The sequence below is a fragment of the Hyla sarda genome, chromosome 1 (assembly GCF_029499605.1).
Source record: "Hyla sarda isolate aHylSar1 chromosome 1, aHylSar1.hap1, whole genome shotgun sequence".
Taxonomy (NCBI): domain Eukaryota; kingdom Metazoa; phylum Chordata; class Amphibia; order Anura; family Hylidae; genus Hyla; species Hyla sarda.
In genome coordinates, this window is record NC_079189.1 from 595,519,252 (window position 1) to 595,541,647 (window position 22,396).

The following is a 22,396-nucleotide window of genomic DNA, read 5'->3' on the forward strand; positions in this document are numbered from 1 at the left end:
AATTGGCATACCCACAGAATAAATTGTAACTGAAACAGCCCTCATACAGGGCTGACAGAAAAATAACAAAGTTATTGTGGGGATATAAAGATTGGCTGATGACAAAAAAAACATTTCATTGGAAAGGAATTAAGGACAGAGTTTGAAGTACTCCGGTGGATGGAAATTTTTATTTTATTTTTTTACAGAGGAAATTTTTTTTTCTTTTTGAAACACAGAGCTCTCTGCTGACATCACGAGCACAGTGCACTCTGCTGACATCTCTGTCCATTTTTAGGAACTGTCCGGAGCAGCATATGTTTTCTATGGGGATTTTCTCCTACTCTGTACAGTTCCTAAAATGGACAGAGGTGTCAGCAGAGAGCACTGTGCTCATGATGTCAGCAGAGAGCTCTGTGTTCCAAAAAGAAAATAATTCCCTCTGTAGTATTCAGCAGCTATTAAGTACTGGAAGGATTAAGATTTTTTTAATAGAAGTAATTTACAAATCTGTTTAACTTTCTGGCACCAGTTGAGTTTTCCACCGGAGTACCCCTTTAAGTACTTACCTGCCAGACAGTAATGGACATGCTTAGGAAGGATCCGCGTTTGTCTTGGGGCTAAATGGCTGCATTGTGAGATTACCATAACGCTGCAGCTTCTTTATGTGAAATGGCTATTTCCTGTTGGAGTTCCTTCCTCCAACTACAAGTCCCAGGATCCCTTTTTAGTGTGAGGTCACTTTTCTCCCTCCCACACATCAGTCACCCCACACATTGCAGCACAGCTGAGCTACTGTCCATGCTGTGCTGGGCTTAAACTACAATTCCCTGCAGCCCTGTGGAGAAGAATCTCCCTCCCACCCAGCGGTCGCTACACCCATTGAAGCAGACAGGCTCCCTCTGATCACCTGACTAGTGATGTATTGTCTCAGGCCACACTAAAACCTGAGACGACACGCATTTTGTATGTGCTAAAAATAAACATCGGGACAAAGATCACATAAAAATTGCGAGACCACCATCAAAGACAGGTTTGTATAACCACAGCGCCAGGGTACTGCTACCTCAGCTCCTACTGAAGTGAATAGCAGTTGAGGCTGCAGTTATGTTGTGTGGCCACTATATGGAGTATGGAGCCAACTGCATCCAGCTCTGTGCTTATTGTAGAGAAGATGCTGAACAGCTGATCCAGCATCCTACCAACCTGTTTTCCTGGAAAACCTTAAAGGGGTACTCCGGCAGAAAACAATCTTTTTTTTAAATCAACTGGTGCCAGAAAGTGAAACAGATTTGTAAATTACTTTTTATTAAAAAAATCTTAATCCTTGCAGTACTTATCAGCTGCTGTATGCTCCACAGGAAGTTATTTTCTTTTTTGAATTTCTTTCCTGTCTGATCACAGTGCTCTCTGCTGCCCCCACTGGCCGTGTCAGGAACTGTCCAGAGCAGGAGCAAATCCCTATAGCAAACCTATCCTCCTCTGGACAGTTCCTAACATGGGCAGAGGTGTCAGCAGAGAGCACTGTGGTCAGATTCAAATTCAAATTAAAAAAGAAAATAACTTCCTATGGAGCATACAGCAGCTGATACGTACTGGAAGGATTAAGATTTTTAAATAAAAATAGTTTACAGATCTGGTTAGCTTTCTGGCACCAGTTGATTTAAAAAAAAAAAAAAATTGTACCCGTCTTACAAAAACACTATGGTGGTGAACAGATTAATATAATGTAATTAAGTGCCCCCCCTAATAATACCCCTTTCCTCTCACTTTCATAAGATACAGTTGTTGCTTCTTCTAGATGTTTTTTGGTACTTTCTACCAGGTGAGATGTCGGGGTGACGCTCCTTACAGTCTGACCATCTCCACAAATCGGTGAATCCAGCAGCGTTTTCCATTTGCTGAATTTATCCATCGCACTTGACATGAAGACTTTTTTGGTCCCTTGCTTGGCAGTCAAATGTAAGTTTTGGGCATAGAGCATCAGGGAGCCCCTCTGGTCACATGTCCAGGCCTGGTTCTTACTTCCCTCACAAGATTCCGTCTTCAGGGTATGAAGGTTGTGGGATTTCATCACTGTCAGGCACTTCTTACTGACGACGTTGACGATGGAGTTGGTGCCCACGTCCCAGGCCCAGTACTGGTGATGGGAGTTAACTTTACACTTGGCCAGCGAGACCCTGCCGGTGTCATCAGCCGCGTGGATACACTTGTCTAACTGGGTGTTTCTGATCATGAAGTTCTGACCCTGCGTGACTGTGGAGAAAAATAAATATATATAAGACTTTTGTGAGAAAACATATCCAATATATACTTCAATCTATATATACAGCAGGAAGTGAAATAAGTATTGAACACGTCACCGTTTTTCTCACTAAATGGAATACCAAAGGTGCTCTTTACATAAAATATTTACCAGATGTTGGTAACAACCCAAGTAATCTATACATACAAAGAAATCAAAACAAATAAGATCGGGAATTAATTTATGTGAAATGATACAGGGAAAACGTATTGCACACACTTCCTGACATTTATATAATACTTTGTACAGAAGAATTTGTTGGTGATGACAGCTTCAAGTAACCTCCTGTATGGAGGAACTAGTTGTATACATTGTTCTGGGGGGATTTTGGCCCATTCTTCCACATAGTCTTCAGATCATGAAGGTTCTGCGGGCCTCTTCTATGAATCATGATCTTCAGTTCTTTCTATAGATTTCCAATGAGATCGGCTAGGCCATTCTGCAGCTTTTTTTTCTTTCTTTAATACCATTTGAGAGTCTCCTTGGTTGTGTGTTTGGGATTATTGTCCTCTCGAAATGTCCGCCCTTGTGCCACCTTCTTCATCCTGGTAGACGGCAGCAGATTTTTTCTTAGTAAATTTGCCCATTCATTCTTCCTTCAATGGTGGGAAGTTTGCCAGAACTATTTGCTGAAAAGCCGTCGCACACCATCATGTTCACACCTCAAACTTCAATGTTGGTGATGTGCGGGACCATTGTTTCTCCAAATATAGTGTACAGTGATCCCTCAACTTACAATGGCCTCAACATACAATAGTTTCAGCATATAATGGACTTTTCTGGACCATTGTTATTGAAACCAGGCTCAACATACAATGCTACGGAAAGTCCAGATCTGTGAAACGTGTCACAACTGGAGGGACTGACCAATCAGAATGGACATTTTACTGGTAAATCACCTCTATTACTGAAGTACATGCACTGAATGGCCCTGTAGCGCGCCCTACAGTACAGGGAGGAACTACAAGTTCTGTACTACTCCTTACCTGTGCCAGGGTTAGCTGCTCCTTTGGACACCAAGTAAGGGCAGCTCCATTTGGGACACTGTGTGTACTGTATAGGACCCTGAAGAAGCTCCTGTCTTCTACATAAACTATTGTTTCCCAACCAGGGTGCCTCCAGCTGTTGCAAAACTACAACTCCCAGCATGCCCGGACAGCCAACGGCTGTCCGGGCATGCTGGGAGTTGTAGTTTTGCAACAGCTGGAGGCACCCTGGTTGGGAAACACTGACATAGACAGTGATTTACAGCTCCCAGCAGATCTTTCTTACTTTTATATGTGCGGATTTGCTTTATCTATATTAGTTATCTACCTATTTTTCTTTAATTCTCACTTTTTCCTATTTTTGGATGACATTTTGGTGGCTTCAGAACCAATTACCAGGTTTCCATAGAGTTCTGGTCTCAACATACAATGGTTTCAACATACAATGGCTGTCCTGGAACCAATTAATATTGTAACTTGAGGGACTACTGTATATTATGGCACCAAACAGTTCTCTCACCTGACCGCACTATATTCTCCCAGTATTTCATTGGCCTTTCTAAATGTTGTGCTTCACCATGCTTTTTCTTCAGCAATGGCGTCATGTGTGGTGATCGTGCATACAGGCCATGGCGGCAGAGTGCAATACTTACTGTTTTCTAGTGTTGCTCGCGAATATTCGCAATTTAAATTTTATTCGCTGATATCGCATATTCGCAAATTCGTGAATATTCGAGAATTCGCGAATATTCGCAAATATAGCACTATATATTCGAAATTACGAATATTCGCTTTTTTTTTTTTCACAGTACACATCACAGTGATCATCCCTCTCTGCTTCCAGCTTGTGTGGTCTAAAGAAGGCTCTAATACTACTGTGTGAGACCGCCGGGCGAATTTTCGCGAATATTGATCCCTCCCTTCTGCTGCTTCTATCAAGTTACACTGGTATACTTGCTATAAAGTGCATCAATTTTCACACATGCGAATTTTCGCATATGAGAATATTGCGAATATGCGAATTTAGCGAATATATGACGAATATTCGTCCATATATTAGCGAAATATCGCGAATTCGAATATGGCCTATGCCGCTCAACACTATTGTTTTCTTTGAAACAACAGTACCTTCCAGGTCTTTTTGAAGCTCTCCCCAAGTGTCCTTGGCTATTGGACAATTCTGATTACTCTTTTCTCCTCTGTCAGAAATCTTGCGTTGAGGCAAATTTATTCCGTATTATGGCCCCAGAAGAGCTCACTGGAACATTCAGAAGCCTAGAAATACGGCTGTAACCAACGCCATGGTTATGTTTTACAACAAATAGGTTGTGACAGCTCTTTGCTTTTGCCCATCATGAGATGTGTCTTGTGTGACTCCTTGGCAATGAGACCTTTTTGTAGCCATCCGTTGGGACTGCACCGGCTGATATTAATTTTCACTGACAAGGGGCTAGATTGCTTTTTAATTACTGATAGTTTTTAGCTATTGTCTCTGCTTTCCATGCCTTTTTTCATGCAAGTCAATGGGGTTTCCAGTACTTTACTCCACAAGTTCCGCTCTGCATCCCCTGGTGAGTGTGTCGGATCAGCTTGCAAGCCACATCCCTCCCACAAACCATGACCTCATATCCTGAGGACAGGATATGAGGTTGAGATATGAGGTCAGGATATGATTATGAGATATGAGGATGGGATATGAGAAAGGTATATAAGGGCCGGGATATGAAGATGGGATATTAGGTCAGGATATGATTATGAGAAAATTGTATTCCTATAGTATTTTGATACTTACTTCACATGCACCGCAATGAGGACGGAATGTGAAGACAGGATATGAGGAATATAAGGACAGGATATGATTATGAGATATAAGGATGGGATAGGATTATGAGATAAGGATGGGATAGGATTATGAGATATAAGGACAGGATATGATTATGAGATATAAGGATGGGATAGGATTGTGAGATATAAGGACAGGATATGATTATGAGATATAAGGATAGGATAGGATTATGAGATAAGGACAGGATATGATTATGAGATATAAGGATGGGATAGGATTATGAGATATAAGGATGGGATAGGATTATGAGATATAAGGACAGGATATGATTATGAGATATAAGGACAGGATAAGATTATGAGATATAAGGACAGGATAAGATTATGAGATATAAGGACAGAATATGATTATGAGATATAAGGATGGGATAGGATTATGAGATATAAGGACAGTATATGATTGTGAGATATAAGGATGGGATAGGATTATGAGATATAAGGACGGGATAGGATTATGAGATATAAGGACAGGATATGATTATGAGATATAAGGATGGGATAGTATTAAGAGATATAAGGACAGGATATGATTATGAGATATAAGGATGGGATAGGATTATGAGATATAAGGACAGGATAGGATTATGAGATATAAGGATGGGATAGGATTATGAGATATAAGGACAGGATATGATTATGAGATATAAGGATGGGATAGGATTATGAGATATAAGGACAGGATATGATTATGAGATATAAGGATGGGATAGGATTATGAGATATAAGGACAGGATAGGATTATGAGATATAAGGATGGGATAGGATTATAAGATATAAGGACAGGATATGATTATGAGATATAAGGATGGGATAGGATTATGAGATATAAGGATGGGATAGGATTATGAGATATAAGGACAGGATATGATTATGAGATATAAGGATGGGATAGGATTATGAGATATAAGGATGGGATAGGATTATGAGATATAAGGACAGGATATGATTATGAGATATAAGGATGGGATAGGATTATGAGATATAAGGACAGTATATGAGAACAGGATATAAGGTCAGGATATGATTATGAGGTATGAGTACAGGATATGAGAACAGTATATAAGGGCAGGTATATGAGGACAAGATATAAGGAAGGAATATGAGGTTCGGATATCATTATGAGATATGAGGACAGGATATAAGAGATGTGATATGAGGACGAGATATGTGAGGTCGGGATGGGAGGATGGGATATTAGTATGAGATTTAAGGACTGAATATGAGAATGGTATATGATGACGAGATATGTAAGGTCGGGATATGAGTACGAGATATGAGGATGGAATATGAGGATGGGACAAAAAATTGTACCCCTTGTATTCCTTTGAGTATTTTGATACATTAAATAAAAGAAGAGCAATGAAGATTGGTGATTGCCCTTATTTCATTGCTTTGAATTGCACAGTTTTTATTATTTTTATGTCCTGGTGTTCATTGGTTTGATATAAGTTAAGTGGTTTAAACAAAGTTCAGAAAATGTAGATTATAGCTTTACTTCTTGTATTTTTAGAAATTATTTTTAAAAATGTGTATTTTTTTTCCCACATTATCAGCATACATTGTAAGTTATGTACACACTGCTATGGGATGTAAACACTGGGCCGCTGTAGATAAAAGTTATGAGCCCAAGGGGACGGCCATTGTCTTACACTTCACAAGAAAGGAAGAAACAGTAACATCAAGAAGAAGAAGAGGAAATACCTGCCCCTGCCTAGGTACTCAGCCCAAAATAAAGAGGAATCCAAGTCTGTGTGTGCAAACATATATATATATATATATATATATATATATATATATAATGCATATTCAATTTTCTGCTCTTTCTTCTGTGAGGCAGTTTATTCGATGGCACTTCTGGAGTGTACTGAGCACAATTGGGCACTCTTAAAGGAAATCTTTCATCAGTGTCACCTGCACTAAGCTGTCGCTACAGACAGGTAGTGCAGGTGACACTAAGGACAATGGTACTTACCTGGTCCCGTTCCGTGCTGTCATTCTCCTGCAATCCTCTTCCGTGTCTTCGGCTCTGGGCCCGATTTGGAGCATGGGCGGGGCTTAGTGACCTCTCCGCTGCTGTTCTCTCCTGGGTCCCACTGCTAGCAAACAGCAGCGGTGACGTCACTAAGCTCCGCCCATGCCCCAAGTCTGAGCTGGAGCTGAACATACCGAAGAGGATTGTCTGAGAATAACAGCACGGAACAGAAAAAGGTAAGTATGGTTGTCATCAGTGTCAAGTGCACTGTCTGTCTCTATCGACAAGCGAAACTGATGACAGATTTCTTTTAAAGGGGTACTCTGCTGCTCAGCATTTGGAACAAACTGTTCTGAACTCTGGAGCCGGCGCCGGGAGCTCGTGATGTCATAGCCCCGCCCCTCATGATGTGACCCCCCCCTCAATGCAAGTCTATGGGACAGCTGTCACGCCCCCTCCCATAGACTTGCATTGAGGGGGCGGGGTAGGACATCATGAGGGGGCGGGGCTTTGACATCACAAGCTCCCGGCGCCGGCTCCAGCGTTCGGAACAGTTTGTTCAAAACACTGAGCAGTGGAGTACCCCTTTTAATGATTAGAATAAAGAACTGTTGCAAAACTACAACTCCTAGCATGCCTGGACAGCTGTTGGACAGCCATAAAAAAAAATATATCAAAAGTTCCAATTTGCTGATTTTTTGTCATTCCATATACCAGAAATTTCTTTTTATAAAAAGAAAAAGTGATCAAAAAGTCCTATCTAAAGGAAAAATGAGCTAAAAAATGACCCTCATACATCCCTGTATACTGAAAAATAAGTGTTATAGGGATCAGAATCGGCCAATTTTAAGCATACTCCTTTTCTTAAAAAGCTATAATTTTAAGTCGTAAAATCTATATAAATTGAGTATCGCTGTAACCATGTGGTACCTACAGAACAAAGATAACGTGTTATTATTTTTTTACTGAAAAAACACTACAAATAAACGAAACCCCCAAGAGGTGCAAATTTGCGTTGTTTTTTTTTACTGCACCCCACATATAATTTTTGTTTTGTTTTACTACATATTTTGGTGTAAAATGAGTGCTGTCACTACAAACAACAATTGGTCCCGCATAAATCAAGCCCTCATATGGGCCAGTAGATGGAGCTAAGAGTTATGGCTATTAAAAGGGGTGTTTTAAGGGGTTAATGAAGTGATTTTTTTTTTTTTTGCCAGAACTGTTAATATAAAGTATGAACGCAGCCTAAATTTTATCCCATTTCTGAATTTCTTACCATATAAAAAAACACTTCTAGAGGTTCATTACTTGTAGCTGGGAACACCATGTGATTTGATTTGTTTGATATTTCACCACTAGATGGCAGAACTAACTGAAGACTCAGTATGGTAATATGTTGTTGATACAGCCAGTTTAGTACTTATATTTTTTTTTAGTACCGGTCATGATCTTGTTAAATTTTAAAATCCTTCCAGTTCACTGCCCCATCATGATAAACCACCCCCTGCCTTTATTTTTATTATTTTTAGTTTTTTTTATCTTGATGTTGCTCTGTATTTTCTGCTCAGTCAGATTCACAGACTGGGAAGGGGCGTTACCCAGCAGTGACATAATCTGAAGTCATACAGGGGAGAACTTCCTCCCTCACTCTGCTATACACAGCCCAGAGCAGTTCAGTGTGAGATGAGCTATCATTGGCTAAGGCTGCACACACACCTTTCAGCATTTCCTGATTTTGGACTTCTGCCAGGCCAGCAGGAGTCCAAAGTCTGTTCAAGAGATGGGGGGGGGGGGGGGGGGGGGATGTGCTCTCGACATGTAGGGAGACACTGAGTGGCAGCTTTTTTAAACACAAATAAAACTTAATATTTTTTACATAAGAATTTCTTTACGAAAAGAAGCCAAACATGGTCACACAGGTGAAAGAACTCTTTTCTTAGCAGCAGGTATTAGATGCCATTAAGGCCTCAACAGAGATAACAAGATAATACAAGAACAGAACCCCAGACTCTTCAATGAGGAGGCTGCACCCAGAGAAGATTAAAAAGGGGTACTCCCGTGGAAAACTTTTTTTTTTTAAATCAACTGGCGCCAGAAAATTAAACAGATTTGTAAATTACTTCTATTAAAAAATCTTAATCCTTCCAGTACTTTTTATGGTCTGCATACTACAGAGGAAATGCTTTTCTTTTTGGATTTCTCTTCTCTCACAACCACAGTGCTCTCTGCTGACCTCTGCTGTCCATTTTACGAACTGTCCAGAGCAGCATATATTTGCTATGGAGATTTTCTCCTGCTGTGGACAGTTCTTAAAATGGACAGCAGATGTCAGCAGAGAGCACTGTGGTTGTGAGAGAAGAGAAATCCAAAAAGAAAAGCATTTCCTCTGTAGTATACAGACCCTAAAAAGTACTGGAAGGATTAAGATTTATTAATAGAAGTAATTTACAAATCTGTTTAATTTTCTGGCACCAGTTGATTTAAAAAAAATGTTTTCCACGGGAGTACCCCTTTAAGAGAAGTCAAGCAATGATTATTTCTGAGCCACCGAGCGCAGACAGAGAAGCTTTTAAATAGATGCCCGGACAAGAACTCTAAGTACATTAACATACGGATCCTCAACATTATTCATCCCATAGAATTCCTGCTACTATCCCTGGTTATACAGTTGATGACATGAAAAAGTCTCCACACCTCTGATAAAATGGCAGGTTTTTGTGATGTTACAGAATGAGACAAAGATCAATCATGTCAGAACTTTTTAGTTTGAGGTTGTGAACACTTTTGCAATATAGTAGTTATATTGTTGTACATAGGGGCAGTATTATACAGTGGGGATCAAAAGTTTGGGCACCCTAGGAAGAAATTTGTATTAATGTGCATAAAGAAGCCAAGGAAAGATGGAAAAATCTCCAAAAGGCATCAAATTACAGATTAGACATTCTTATAATATGTCAACAAAAGTTAGATTTTATTTCCATCATTTACACTTTCAAAATAACAGAAAACAAAAAAATGGCGTCTGCAAAAGTTTGGGCACCCTGCAGAGTTAATGTCACGATGCCGGCTGGCAGGTAGTGGATCCTCTGTGCCAGAGAGGGATTGGCGTGGACCGTGCTAGTGGACCGGTTCTAAGCCACTACTGGTTTTCACCAGAGCCCGCCGCAAAGCGGGATGGTCTTGCTGCGGCGGTAGTGACCAGGTCGTATCCACTAGCAACGGCTCACCTCTCTGGCTGCTGAAGATAGGCGCGGTACAAGGGAGTAGGCAAAAGCAAGGTCGGACGTAGCAGAAGGTCGGGGCAGGCAGCAAGGATCGTAGTCAGGGGCAACGGCAGAAGGTCTGGAAACACAGGCAAGGAACACACAAGGAACGCTTTCACTGGCACTAAGGCAACAAGATCCGGCAAGGGAGTGCAGGGGAAGTGAGGTGATATAGGGAAGTGCACAGGTGAACACACTAATTGGGACCACTGCGCCAATCAGCGGCGCAGTGGCCCTTTAAATCGCAGAGACCCGGCGCGCGCGCGCCCTAGGGAGCGGGGCCGCGCGCGCCGGGACAGAACAGACGGAGAGCGAGTCAGGTAGGGGAGCCGGGGTGCGCATCGCGAGCGGGCGCTACCCGCATCGCGAATCGCATCCCGGCTGGCAGCGGAATCGCAGCGCCCCGGGTCAGAGGACGTGACCGGAGCGCTGCCGCGGGGAGAGTGAAGCGAGCGCTCCGGGGAGGAGCGGGGACCCGGAGCGCTCGGCGTAACAGTACCCCCCCCCCTTGGGTCTCCCCCTCTTCTTAGAGCCTGAGAACCTGAGGAGCAGACTTTTGTCTAGGATGTTGTCCTCAGGTTCCCAGGATCTCTCTTCAGGACCACAACCCTCCCAGTCCACTAAAAAAAAATTTTTCCCTCTGACCTTTTTGGCAGCTAAAATTTCTTTGACCGAGAAGATGTCCGAGGAGCCAGAAACAGGAGTGGGAGGAACAGATTTGGGAGAAAAACGGTTGAGGATGAGTGGTTTGAGAAGAGAGACGTGAAAGGCATTAGGGATACGAAGAGAGGGAGGAAGAAGAAGTTTATAAGAGACAGGATTAATTTGACACAAAATTTTGAAAGGACCAAGATAGCGTGGTCCCAACTTGTAGCTAGGGACACGGAAGCGGACATATTTAGCGGAGAGCCATACCTTGTCTCCAGGGGAAAAAACGGGGGGAGCTCTTCTTTTCTTATCCGCGAACTTCTTCATGCGTGATGAAGCCTGTAAGAGAGAATTTTGGGTCTCTCTCCATATGATGGAAAGGTCACGAGAAATTTCATCCACAGCGGGCAGACCAGAGGGCAAGGGAGTAGGGAGGGGGGGAAGAGGGTGACGGCCGTACACCACGAAAAATGGGGATTTGGAGGAAGACTCAGAGACCCTGAAGTTATACGAGAATTCGGCCCATGGGAGGAGATCTGCCCAGTCATCCTGGCGGGAGGAAACAAAATGTCGCAAATAATCACCCAAGATCTGGTTAATCCTTTCTACTTGTCCATTGGACTGGGGATGATATGCAGAAGAAAAATTTAATTTAATCTTGAGTTGTTTACAGAGAGCCCTCCAGAATTTAGACACGAATTGGACGCCTCTATCCGAGACAATCTGCGTAGGCAACCCGTGAAGACGAAAAATGTGTACAAAAAATTGTTTAGCCAACTGAGGCGCAGAAGGAAGACCAGGAAGAGGGATGAAATGTGCCATTTTGGAGAATCGATCAACGACCACCCAAATAACAGTGTTGCCACGGGAAGGGGGTAAATCAGTAATAAAATCCATACCAATCAGAGACCAAGGCTGTTCGGGGACAGGCAGAGGATGAAGAAAACCAGCGGGCTTCTGGCGAGGAGTCTTATCCCGGGCACAGATAGTGCAGGCTCGCACAAAGTCCACAACATCCGTCTCCAGAGTCGGCCACCAATAGAAGCGGGAGATGAGTTGCACAGATTTCTTGATACCCGCATGACCTGCGAGATGGGAGGAGTGACCCCATTTGAGGATTCCGAGGCGTTGGCGAGGAGAAACAAAGGTCTTTCCTGGAGGAGTCTGCCTGATGGAGGCAGGAGAAGTGGAGATCAGGCAGTCAGGTGGAATGATGTGTTGCGGAGAGAGTTCAACTTCTGAGGCATCCGAGGAACGAGAGAGAGCATCGGCCCTAATGTTCTTATCGGCAGGACGAAAGTGAATCTCAAAATTAAATCGGGCAAAGAACAGAGACCACCGGGCCTGGCGAGGATTCAGCCGTTGGGCAGACTGGAGGTAGGAGAGGTTCTTGTGGTCGGTGTAGATAATAACAGGAGAACTTGATCCCTCCAGCAGATGCCTCCATTCCTCAAGTGCTAATTTGATGGCTAGAAGCTCTCGATCCCCGATGGAGTAGTTCCTCTCCGCTGGAGAGAAGGTCCTAGAGAAAAAACCACAAGTGACAGCATGCCCGGAAGAATTTTTTTGTAGAAGAACAGCTCCAGCTCCCACTGAGGAGGCATCAACCTCCAATAGGAAAGGTTTGGAAGGGTCAGGTCTGGAGAGGACGGGAGCCGAAGAAAAGGCAGACTTGAGTCGTTTAAAGGCGTCTTCTGCTTGAGGAGGCCAGGACTTGGGATCAGCATTTTTTTTGGTTAAAGCCACGATAGGAGCCACAATGGTAGAAAAATGTGGAATAAATTGCCTGTAATAATTGGCGAACCCCAAAAAGCGTTGGATAGCACGGAGTCCGGAGGGGCGTGGCCAATCTAAGACGGCAGAGAGTTTGTCTGGATCCATCTGTAGTCCCTGGCCAGAGACCAAATATCCTAGAAAAGGAAGAGATTGGCATTCAAACAGACATTTCTCAATTTTGGCATAGAGTTGGTTGTCACGAAGTCTCTGAAGAACCATACGGACATGCTGGCGGTGTTCTTCTAGATTGGCAGAAAAAATTAGGATATCGTCCAGATATACAACAACACAGGAGTATAACAGATCACGAAAAATTTCATTGACAAAGTCTTGGAAGACGGCAGGGGCGTTGCACAGTCCAAAGGGCATGACCAGATACTCAAAGTGTCCATCTCTGGTGTTAAATGCCGTTTTCCACTCGTCCCCCTCTCTGATGCGGATGAGGTTATAGGCGCCTCTTAAGTCCAATTTAGTGAAGATGTGGGCACCTTGGAGGCGATCAAAGAGTTCAGAGATGAGGGGTAAGGGGTAGCGGTTCTTAACCGTGATTTTATTAAGACCGCGGTAGTCAATGCAAGGACGTAGGGAGCCATCTTTTTTGGACACAAAGAAAAATCCGGCTCCGGCAGGAGAGGAGGATTTACGGATAAAGCCCTTTTTTAGATTCTCCTGGACGTATTCGGACATGGCAAGAGTCTCTGGGGCAGAGAGAGGATAAATTCTGCCCCGGGGTGGAGTAGTGCCCGGGAGGAGATCGATAGGGCAATCATAAGGCCTGTGAGGAGGTAGAGTCTCAGCTTGTTTTTTGCAGAAAACATCCGCGAAGTCCATATAGGCCTTAGGGAGACCGGTTACTGGAGGAACCACAGAGTTACGGCAAGGGTTACTGGGAACCGGTTTTAGACAGTTCTTGGAACAAGAGGACCCCCAACTCTTGATCTCCCCAGTGGACCAATCCAGGGTAGGGGAATGAAGTTGAAGCCAGGGAAGTCCAAGGAGAATTTCCGAGGTGCAATTGGGGAGGACCAAAAGTTCAATCCTCTCATGATGAGATCCGATGCTCATAAGAAGGGGCTCCGTGCGGAAACGTATGGTACAGTCCAATCTTTCATTATTTACACAATTGATGTAGAGGGGTCTGGCGAGACTGGTCACCGGGATGTTGAACCTGTTGACGAGAGAGGCCAAAATAAAATTTCCTGCAGATCCTGAGTCCAAGAAGGCCACTGTAGAGAAGGAGAAGGCAGAGGCAGACATCCGCACAGGCACAGTAAGACGTGGAGAAGCAGAGTAGACATCAAGGACTGTCTCACCTTTGTGCGGAGTCAGCGTACGTCTTTCCAGGCGGGGAGGACGGATAGGACAATCTCTTAGGAAGTGTTCGGTACTAGCACAGTACAGGCAGAGGTTCTCCATACGGCGTCGTGTCCTCTCTTGAGGTGTCAGGCGAGACCGGTCGACCTGCATAGCCTCCACGGCGGGAGGCACAGGAACAGATTGCAGGGGACCAGAGGAGAGAGGAGCCGAGGAGAAGAAACGCCTCGTGCGAACAGAGTCCATATCTTGGCGGAGTTCCTGACGCCTTTCGGAAAAACGCATGTCAATGCGAGTGGCTAGGTGAATAAGTTCATGTAGATTAGCAGGAATTTCTCGTGCGGCCAGAACATCTTTAATGTTGCTGGATAGGCCTTTTTTGAAGGTCGCGCAGAGGGCCTCATTATTCCAGGACAATTCTGAAGCAAGAGTACGGAATTGTACGGCATACTCGCCAACGGAAGAATTACCCTGGACCAGGTTCAACAGGGCAGTCTCAGCAGAAGAGGCTCGGGCAGGTTCCTCAAAGACACTTCGGAATTCCGAGAAGAAGGAGTGTACAGAGGCAGTGACGGGGTCATTGCGGTCCCAGAGCGGTGTGGCCCATGACAGGGCTTTTCCGGACAGAAGGCTGACTACGAAAGCCACCTTAGACCTTTCAGTGGGAAACAGGTCCGACATCATCTCCAGATGCAGGGAACATTGGGAAAGAAAGCCACGGCAAAACTTAGAGTCCCCATCAAATTTATCCGGCAAGGATAAGCGTATCCCAGGAGCGGCCACTCGCTGCGGAGGAGGTGCAGGAGCTGGCGGAGGAGATGACTGCTGAAGCTGTGGTAGTAACTGTTGTAGCATAACGGTCAGTTGAGACAGCTGTTGGCCTTGTTGCGCTATCTGTTGTGACTGCTGGGCGACCACCGTGGTGAGGTCAGCGACAACTGGCAGAGGAACTTCAGCGGGATCCATGGCCGGATCTACTGTCACGATGCCGGCTGGCAGGTAGTGGATCCTCTGTGCCAGAGAGGGATTGGCGTGGACCGTGCTAGTGGACCGGTTCTAAGCCACTACTGGTTTTCACCAGAGCCCGCCGCAAAGCGGGATGGTCTTGCTGCGGCGGTAGTGACCAGGTCGTATCCACTAGCAACGGCTCACCTCTCTGGCTGCTGAAGATAGGCGCGGTACAAGGGAGTAGGCAAAAGCAAGGTCGGACGTAGCAGAAGGTCGGGGCAGGCAGCAAGGATCGTAGTCAGGGGCAACGGCAGAAGGTCTGGAAACACAGGCAAGGAACACACAAGGAACGCTTTCACTGGCACTAAGGCAACAAGATCCGGCAAGGGAGTGCAGGGGAAGTGAGGTGATATAGGGAAGTGCACAGGTGAACACACTAATTGGGACCACTGCGCCAATCAGCGGCGCAGTGGCCCTTTAAATCGCAGAGACCCGGCGCGCGCGCGCCCTAGGGAGCGGGGCCGCGCGCGCCGGGACAGAACAGACGGAGAGCGAGTCAGGTAGGGGAGCCGGGGTGCGCATCGCGAGCGGGCGCTACCCGCATCGCGAATCGCATCCCGGCTGGCAGCGGAATCGCAGCGCCCCGGGTCAGAGGACGTGACCGGAGCGCTGCCGCGGGGAGAGTGAAGCGAGCGCTCCGGGGAGGAGCGGGGACCCGGAGCGCTCGGCGTAACAGTTAATATCTTGTACTGCTCCCTTTGGCAAGTATCACAGCTTGTAAACGCTTTTTGTAGCCAGCAAAGAGTCACTTCAATTCTTGTTTGAGGTATCTTTGCCCATTCTTCCTTACAAAAGTCTTCCAGTTCTTTGAGATTTCTGGGCTGTCTGTCCGCACTGCTCTTCTAAGGTCTATCCATAGATTTTCAATTATGTTGAGGTCAGGAGATTGTGAAGGCCATAGCAAAACCTTCAGTTTACGCCTCTTGATGTAATCCCCCGTGGATTTCGAGGTGTGTTTATCCATTATCCATTTGTAGAAGCCTTTAACCCCTTAAGGACCAGGCCATTTTACACCTTAGGACAAGAGCATTTTTTGCACATCTGACCACTGTCACTTTAAACATTAATAACTCTGGAATGCTTTTAGTTATCATTCTGATTCTGAGATTGTTTTTTCGTGACATATTCTACTTTAACATGGTGGAAAATTTTTATGGTAACTTGCATCCTTTCTTGGTGAAAAATCCAAAAATTTGATGAAAAAATTGAAAATTTTGCATTTTTCTAACTTTGAAGCTCTCTGCTTGTAAGGAAAATGGATATTCCAAATAAATTTTTTTTTATTCACATATACAATATGTCCACTTTATGTTTGCATCATAAAATTGACAAGTTTTTACTTTTGGAAGGCACCAGAGGGCTTCAAAGTAGTGTTGCTCGCGAATATTCGCAATGCGAATTTTATTTGCGAATATCGCATATTCGCGAATTCGCGAATATTCGCGAATATAGCACTATATATTCGTAATTACGAATATTCGTTATTTTTTTTTTTTCACAGTAAACATCACAGTGATCATCCCTCTCTGCTTCCAGTTTGTGTGGTGTAAAGAAGACTCTAATACTACTGTGCGAATTTTCGCATATGTGAATTTTCATTTATGCTAATTTTGTATATGCTAATTTTCGCATATGTTAATTTTCGCATTCGCGAATTTTCGCTTATGCGAAAATAAAATGCAAATATTACGAATATGCGAATATTCGCGAATATATGACGAATATTCGTCCATATATTCGCGAATATTCGCGAATTCGAATATGGCCTATGCCGCTCAACACTACATCAAAGTTCAGCAGCAATTTTCCAATTTTTCACAAAATTTTCTTAACTCACTATTTTTCAGGGACCAGTTCAGGTTTGAAGTGGATTTGAAGGGTCTTCATATTAGAAATACCCCATAAAGGACCCCATTATAAAAACTGCACCCCCAAAGTATTCAAAATGACATTCAGTCAGCATTTTAACCCTTTAGGTGTTTCGCAGGAATAGCAGCAAAGTGAAGGAGAATATTCACAATCTTCCTTTTTTACACTCGCATGTTCTTGTAGACCCAATTTTTTTATTTTTACAAGGGGAAAAAGGAGAAAATGTATACTTATATTTGTAGCCCAATTTCTCTCGAGTAAGCACATACCTCATATGTCTATGTAAAGTGTTCGGCGGGCGCAGTAGAGGGCTCAGAAGCGAAGGAGCGACAAGGGGATTTTGGAGAGTACGTTTTTCTGAAATGGTTTTTGGGGGGCATGTTGTATTTAGGAAGCCCCTATGGTGCAGGAACAGCAAAAAAAAAAAAAAAACACATGGCATACCATTTTGGAAACTAGACCCCTTGAGGAACTTAATAAGGGATTAAGTGAGCCTTAATACCCCACAGGTGTTTCACGACTTTTGCAAATGTAAAAAAAAAAAAAAATTTTGACTAAAATGTGTGTTTCCCCCCAAATTTCACATTTTTGCAAGGGTTAATAGCAGAAAATACCCCCCAAAATTTGTAACTCCATCTCTTCTGAGTATGGAGGTACCCCATAAGTTGACCTGAAGTGCACTACGGGCTAACTACAATGCTCAGAAGAGAAGGAGTCATATTTGGCTTTTTGAGAGCAAATTTTGGTCGGGGGCATGTCGCATTTAGGAAGCCCCTATGGTGCCAGAACAGCAAAAAAAAAAAAAAAACACATGGCATACCATTTTGGAAACTAGACCCCTTGAGGTACGTAACAAGGAATAAAGTGAGCCTTAATACCCCACAGGGGTTTCACAACTTTTGCATATGTAAAAAAAAAAAAATGTTCACTAAAATGTGTGTTTCCCCCCAAATTTCAAATTTTTGCAAGGGTTAATAGCAGAAAATACCCCCCAAAATTTGTAACCCCATTTCTTCTGAGTGTGGAAATACCCCATGTGTGGACGTCATGTGCCCTGCGATCGAACTACAATGCTCAAAAGAGGAGGAGCGCCATTGAGCTTTTGAAGAGTGAATTTGTTTGGAATGGTAGTCAGGGGCCATGTGCGTTTACAAAGCCCCCCGTGGTGCCAGAACAGTGGACCCCCCCACAAGTGACCCCATTTTGGAAACTACACCCCTCACAGAATTTAATAAGGGGTGCAGTGAGTATTTACACCCCACTGGCATTTGACAGATCTTTGGAACAGTGGGCTGAGCAAATGAAAAATTTTATTTTTCATTTTCACGGACCACTGTTCCAAAAATCTGTCAGACACCTGTGGGGTGTAAATGCTCACTGTACCCCTTATTCCATTACGTGAGGGGTGTAGTTTCCAAAATGGGGTCACATGTTGGGGGGTCCATTGTTCTGGCACTATGGGGGCTTTGTAAACACACATGGCCTTCAATTCCGGACACATTTTCTCTTCAAAATCCCAATGGTGCTCCTTCTGTTCTGAGCATTGTAGTTCGCCCGCCGAGCACTTTACATCCACATTTGGGGTATTTTCTTACTCAGAAGAAATGGGGTTACAAATTTTGGGGGGCTTTTTTCCTATTTTCCCTTGTGAAAATGAAAAATTTAGGGTAACACCAGCATTTTAGTGAAATTTTTTTTTTTTTTTCATTTTCCCATCCAAATTTAACGAAAATTTGTCAAACAGCTGTGGGGTGTTAATGCTCACTATACCCCTTGTTACATTCTGTGAGGGATGTAGTTTCCAAAATGGGGTCACATGTCGGTATTAATTTTTTTGCGTTTATGTCAGAACCGCTGTCAAATTAGCCACCCCTCTGCAAATCACCAATTTAGGCTTCAAATGTACATAATGCGCTCTCACTCCTGAGCCTTGTTGTGCGTCCGCAGAGCATTTTACGCCCACATATGGGGTATTTCCGTACTCAGGAGAAAATTGCGTTACAAATTTTGGGGGTCTTTTTTTCCTTTTACCTCTTGTGAAAATAAAAAGTAAAGGGCAACACCAGCATGTTAGTGTAAAAAAATTTTTTTTTTACACTAACAGGCTGGTGTAGACCCCAACTTTTCCTTTTCATAAGGGGTAAAAGGAGAAAAATTTGTAGTAATTGTAAAAATTTGTAATTTCTCCTTAGTACGGAGATACCCCATATGTGGCCCTAAACTGTTTCCTTGAAATACGACAGGGCTCCGAAGTGAGAGAGTGCCATGCACATTTGAGGACTAAATTAGGGATTGCATAGGGGTGGACATAGGGGTATTCTATGCCATTGATTCCCAAACAGGGTGCCTCCAGCTGTTGCTAAATTCCCAGCATGCCTGGAAAGTCAGTAGCTGTCCAGAAATGCTGGGAGTTGTTGTTTTGCAACAGCTGGAGGCTCCGTTTTGGAAACACTGCTGTAAAATAAGTTTTTAATTTTTATTGGGGGGGGGGGGACAGTGTAAGGGGGTATATATGTAGTGTTTTACCCTTTATTATGTGTTAGTGTAGTGTAGTGTTTTTAGGGTACATTCACACTGGCGGAGGTTTACAGTGAGTTCCCTGCTAGGAGTTTGCGCTGCGGCGAAAAATTTGCCACAGCTCATACTTGAAACAGAAAACTTACTGTAAGCCTGCCCGTGTGAATGTACCCTATACGTTCACATGGGGGGGGGGGCAAACCTCCAGCTGTTTCAAAACTACAACTCCCAGCATGTACTGACAGACCGTGCATGCTGGGAGTTGTACTTTTGCAACAGCTGGAGGCACACTGGTTGGAAAACCTTCAGTTAGGTTCTGTTATCTAACTCAATATTTTCCAACCAGTGTGCCTCCAGCTGTTGCAAAACTACAACTCCCAGCATGTACTGATCACCGAAGGGCATGCTGGGAGATGTAGTTATGCAACAGCTGGAGGGATCGCAACTACAACTCCCAGCATGCTGGGATTTGCAGTTTTGCAACATCTGGAGAGCTACAGTATAGAGACCACTGCAAACTGTGGCCCTCCAGATGCTGCAAAACTAAAAATCTCAGCATGCCCAGACAGCAAACAGTTGTGTGGGCATGCTAGGAGTTGTAATTTTGCAAGATCTGGAGAGCTATAGTTCAGAGACTACCATATAGTGGTCTCAAACTGTAGCCCTCCAGCTGTTGCAAAACTACAACTCCCAACATGCCCAAACAGCTTTCTGGGCATGCTGGGAGTTGTAGTTTTGAAACATCTGGAGTGCCGCAGTATAGAGACCACTATATAGTGGTCTCGGACTGCAGCCCTCCAGATGTTGCTAGGCTTCCGTCGGATCCAGGGAGCTTGCTGCACTTCATCGCCGCCCGCTGATCTCCGACGCCGATCGTCGCCCGCAGCCTCCGCAGATGGATAAGTGGACTCCGGCGCCGGTCCTCAGTCGTTTCCCCGTTCTGCCCCGCCTATTGTGGGTGGGCAGAATGGGGAAAACGCCCCGATCTGCTATTGGTGGTCGCGTCTAGACCACCAATAGCAGGGATAGGAGGGGTGGCACTCACTCCTATCTCTTCAGGGGGATTGTGGGTGTCTTAGACACCCGCAATCCCCCTTATATTCCGGGTCACCGGGTCACCATAGACCCGTAATGACCCGGAATCGCGCAAATCGCAAGTGTGAATTCACTTGCGATTTGCGGCGATCGCCGACATGGGGGGGTCCCGGGACCCCCCTCGGTGTTTGCCTGGGACGCCTGCTGAATGAATTCAGCAGGCATCCGGTTACACAACCCACCCAGCGCGCGGCGGGATGTGAAATTCCCTGGGACGTATGAGTACGTCCCTGTTCCTTAAGACCCAGGGCGCAGGGACGCACTCATACGTCCGTGGTCCTTAAGGGGTTAAAGGGGTTATCCAGGAAAAAACTTTTTTTTATTTATATCAACTGGCTCCAGAAAGTTAAACAGATTTGTAAATTACTTCTATTAAAAAATCTTAATCTTTTCAGTACTTATGAGCTTCTGAAGTTAAGGTCGTTCTTTTCTGAGTAAGTGCTCTCTGATGACACGTGTCTCGGAAACCGCCCAGTTTAGAAGAGGTTTGCTATGGGGATTTGCTTCTAAACTGGGCGGTTCCCGAGACACGTGTCATCAGAGAGCACTTAGACAGAAAAGAACAACCTTAACTTCAGAAGCTCATGAGTTCTGAAACGATTAAGATTTTTTAATAGAAGTCATTTACAAATCTGTTTAACTTTCTGGAGCCAGTTGAGATTATAAAGTTTTTTTTCCTGGATAACCCCTTCAACTTCAGCTTTTTCACAGATGGCATCAAGTTAGCATCCAAAATTTGCTGAAATGTTATTGAATCCATTTTTCCTTCTACTCGTGAGATGTTCCCTGTGCCACTGGCTGCAATACAACCCCAAAGCATGATTGATCCACCCCCATGCTGAACAGTTGGACAGAGGTTCTTTTCGTAAAATTCTGTTCCCCTTCTTCTCCAAATGTACCTTTGCTCATTCCAGTCAAAAAGTTCAATTTTAACCTCATCGGTCCACAGACCTTGTTTCTAAAATGCATCAGGCTTGTCTATATGTTCATTTGCAAAGTTCAAACGCTGATTTTTGTGGTGAGGACGTAGAAGAGGTTTTCTTCTGATGACTCTTCCATGAAGATCATATTTGTACACGTATCTCTTTATAGTGGAATATGGTGTACCACAACTACAGTGTCTGCCAGATGTTTCTGGAGGGATTGTGCAGTCAAGTGTGGGTTTTGAATTGTCTTCCTCACAATCCTGCGAGCTGTTCTGTCTAATATTTTTCTTGGTCTTCCAGATCTTGCTTTAACTTCCACTGTCTCTGATGACTGCCATTTCTTAATTACATTCCGAACAGAGGATATTGACATCTGAAAACGTTTTGCTATCTTCTTACAGCCTTCTCCAGCTTTGTGAGCGTCAATTATTTTCAGTTTTCTAGACAACTGCTTAGAAGAACCCATGGTGCTGATTGTTGGGGCAAGGTCAGATGAGTCTGGGCATTTAAAACCTTTGAGATTGACATCACCTGGTCTTCCCAGATGATGATTGAGAACAATCCATGACACTGGCAGGTCTCAGCTTTGCAAAGGGGGCAGTGCATGCTATAAATTCTGCAGGGTGCCCAAACTTTTGCAGACGCCATTTTTTTGTTTTCTGTTATTTTGAAAGTGTAAATGATGGAAATAAAATCTAACTTTTGTTGACATATTATAAGAATGTCTAATCTGTAATTTGATGCATTTTGGAGATTTTTCCATCTTTCCTTGGCTTCTTTATGCACATTAATACAAATTTTTACCTGGGGTGCCCAAACTTTTGATCCCCACTGTTATTCTTGTACATAAAGGGCAGTATTATAGTAGTTATATTCCTGTACATAGGGAC

The 22,396-nt window shown here is 44.0% G+C and overlaps 1 protein-coding gene across 1 annotated transcript in view; it reads right to left on the bottom strand.

Annotated features, from left to right (window-relative positions):
• Window positions 1–22,396, bottom strand: part of LOC130295764 (uncharacterized) — a 34,361-nt gene that overhangs the window by 7,136 nt on the left and 4,829 nt on the right. The window contains exon 2 of the mRNA XM_056546846.1: window positions 1,750–2,235. Within this exon, the coding sequence (XP_056402821.1) occupies window positions 1,750–2,235 (486 nt within the window). The remainder of the gene's footprint in view (window positions 1–1,749; window positions 2,236–22,396) is intronic.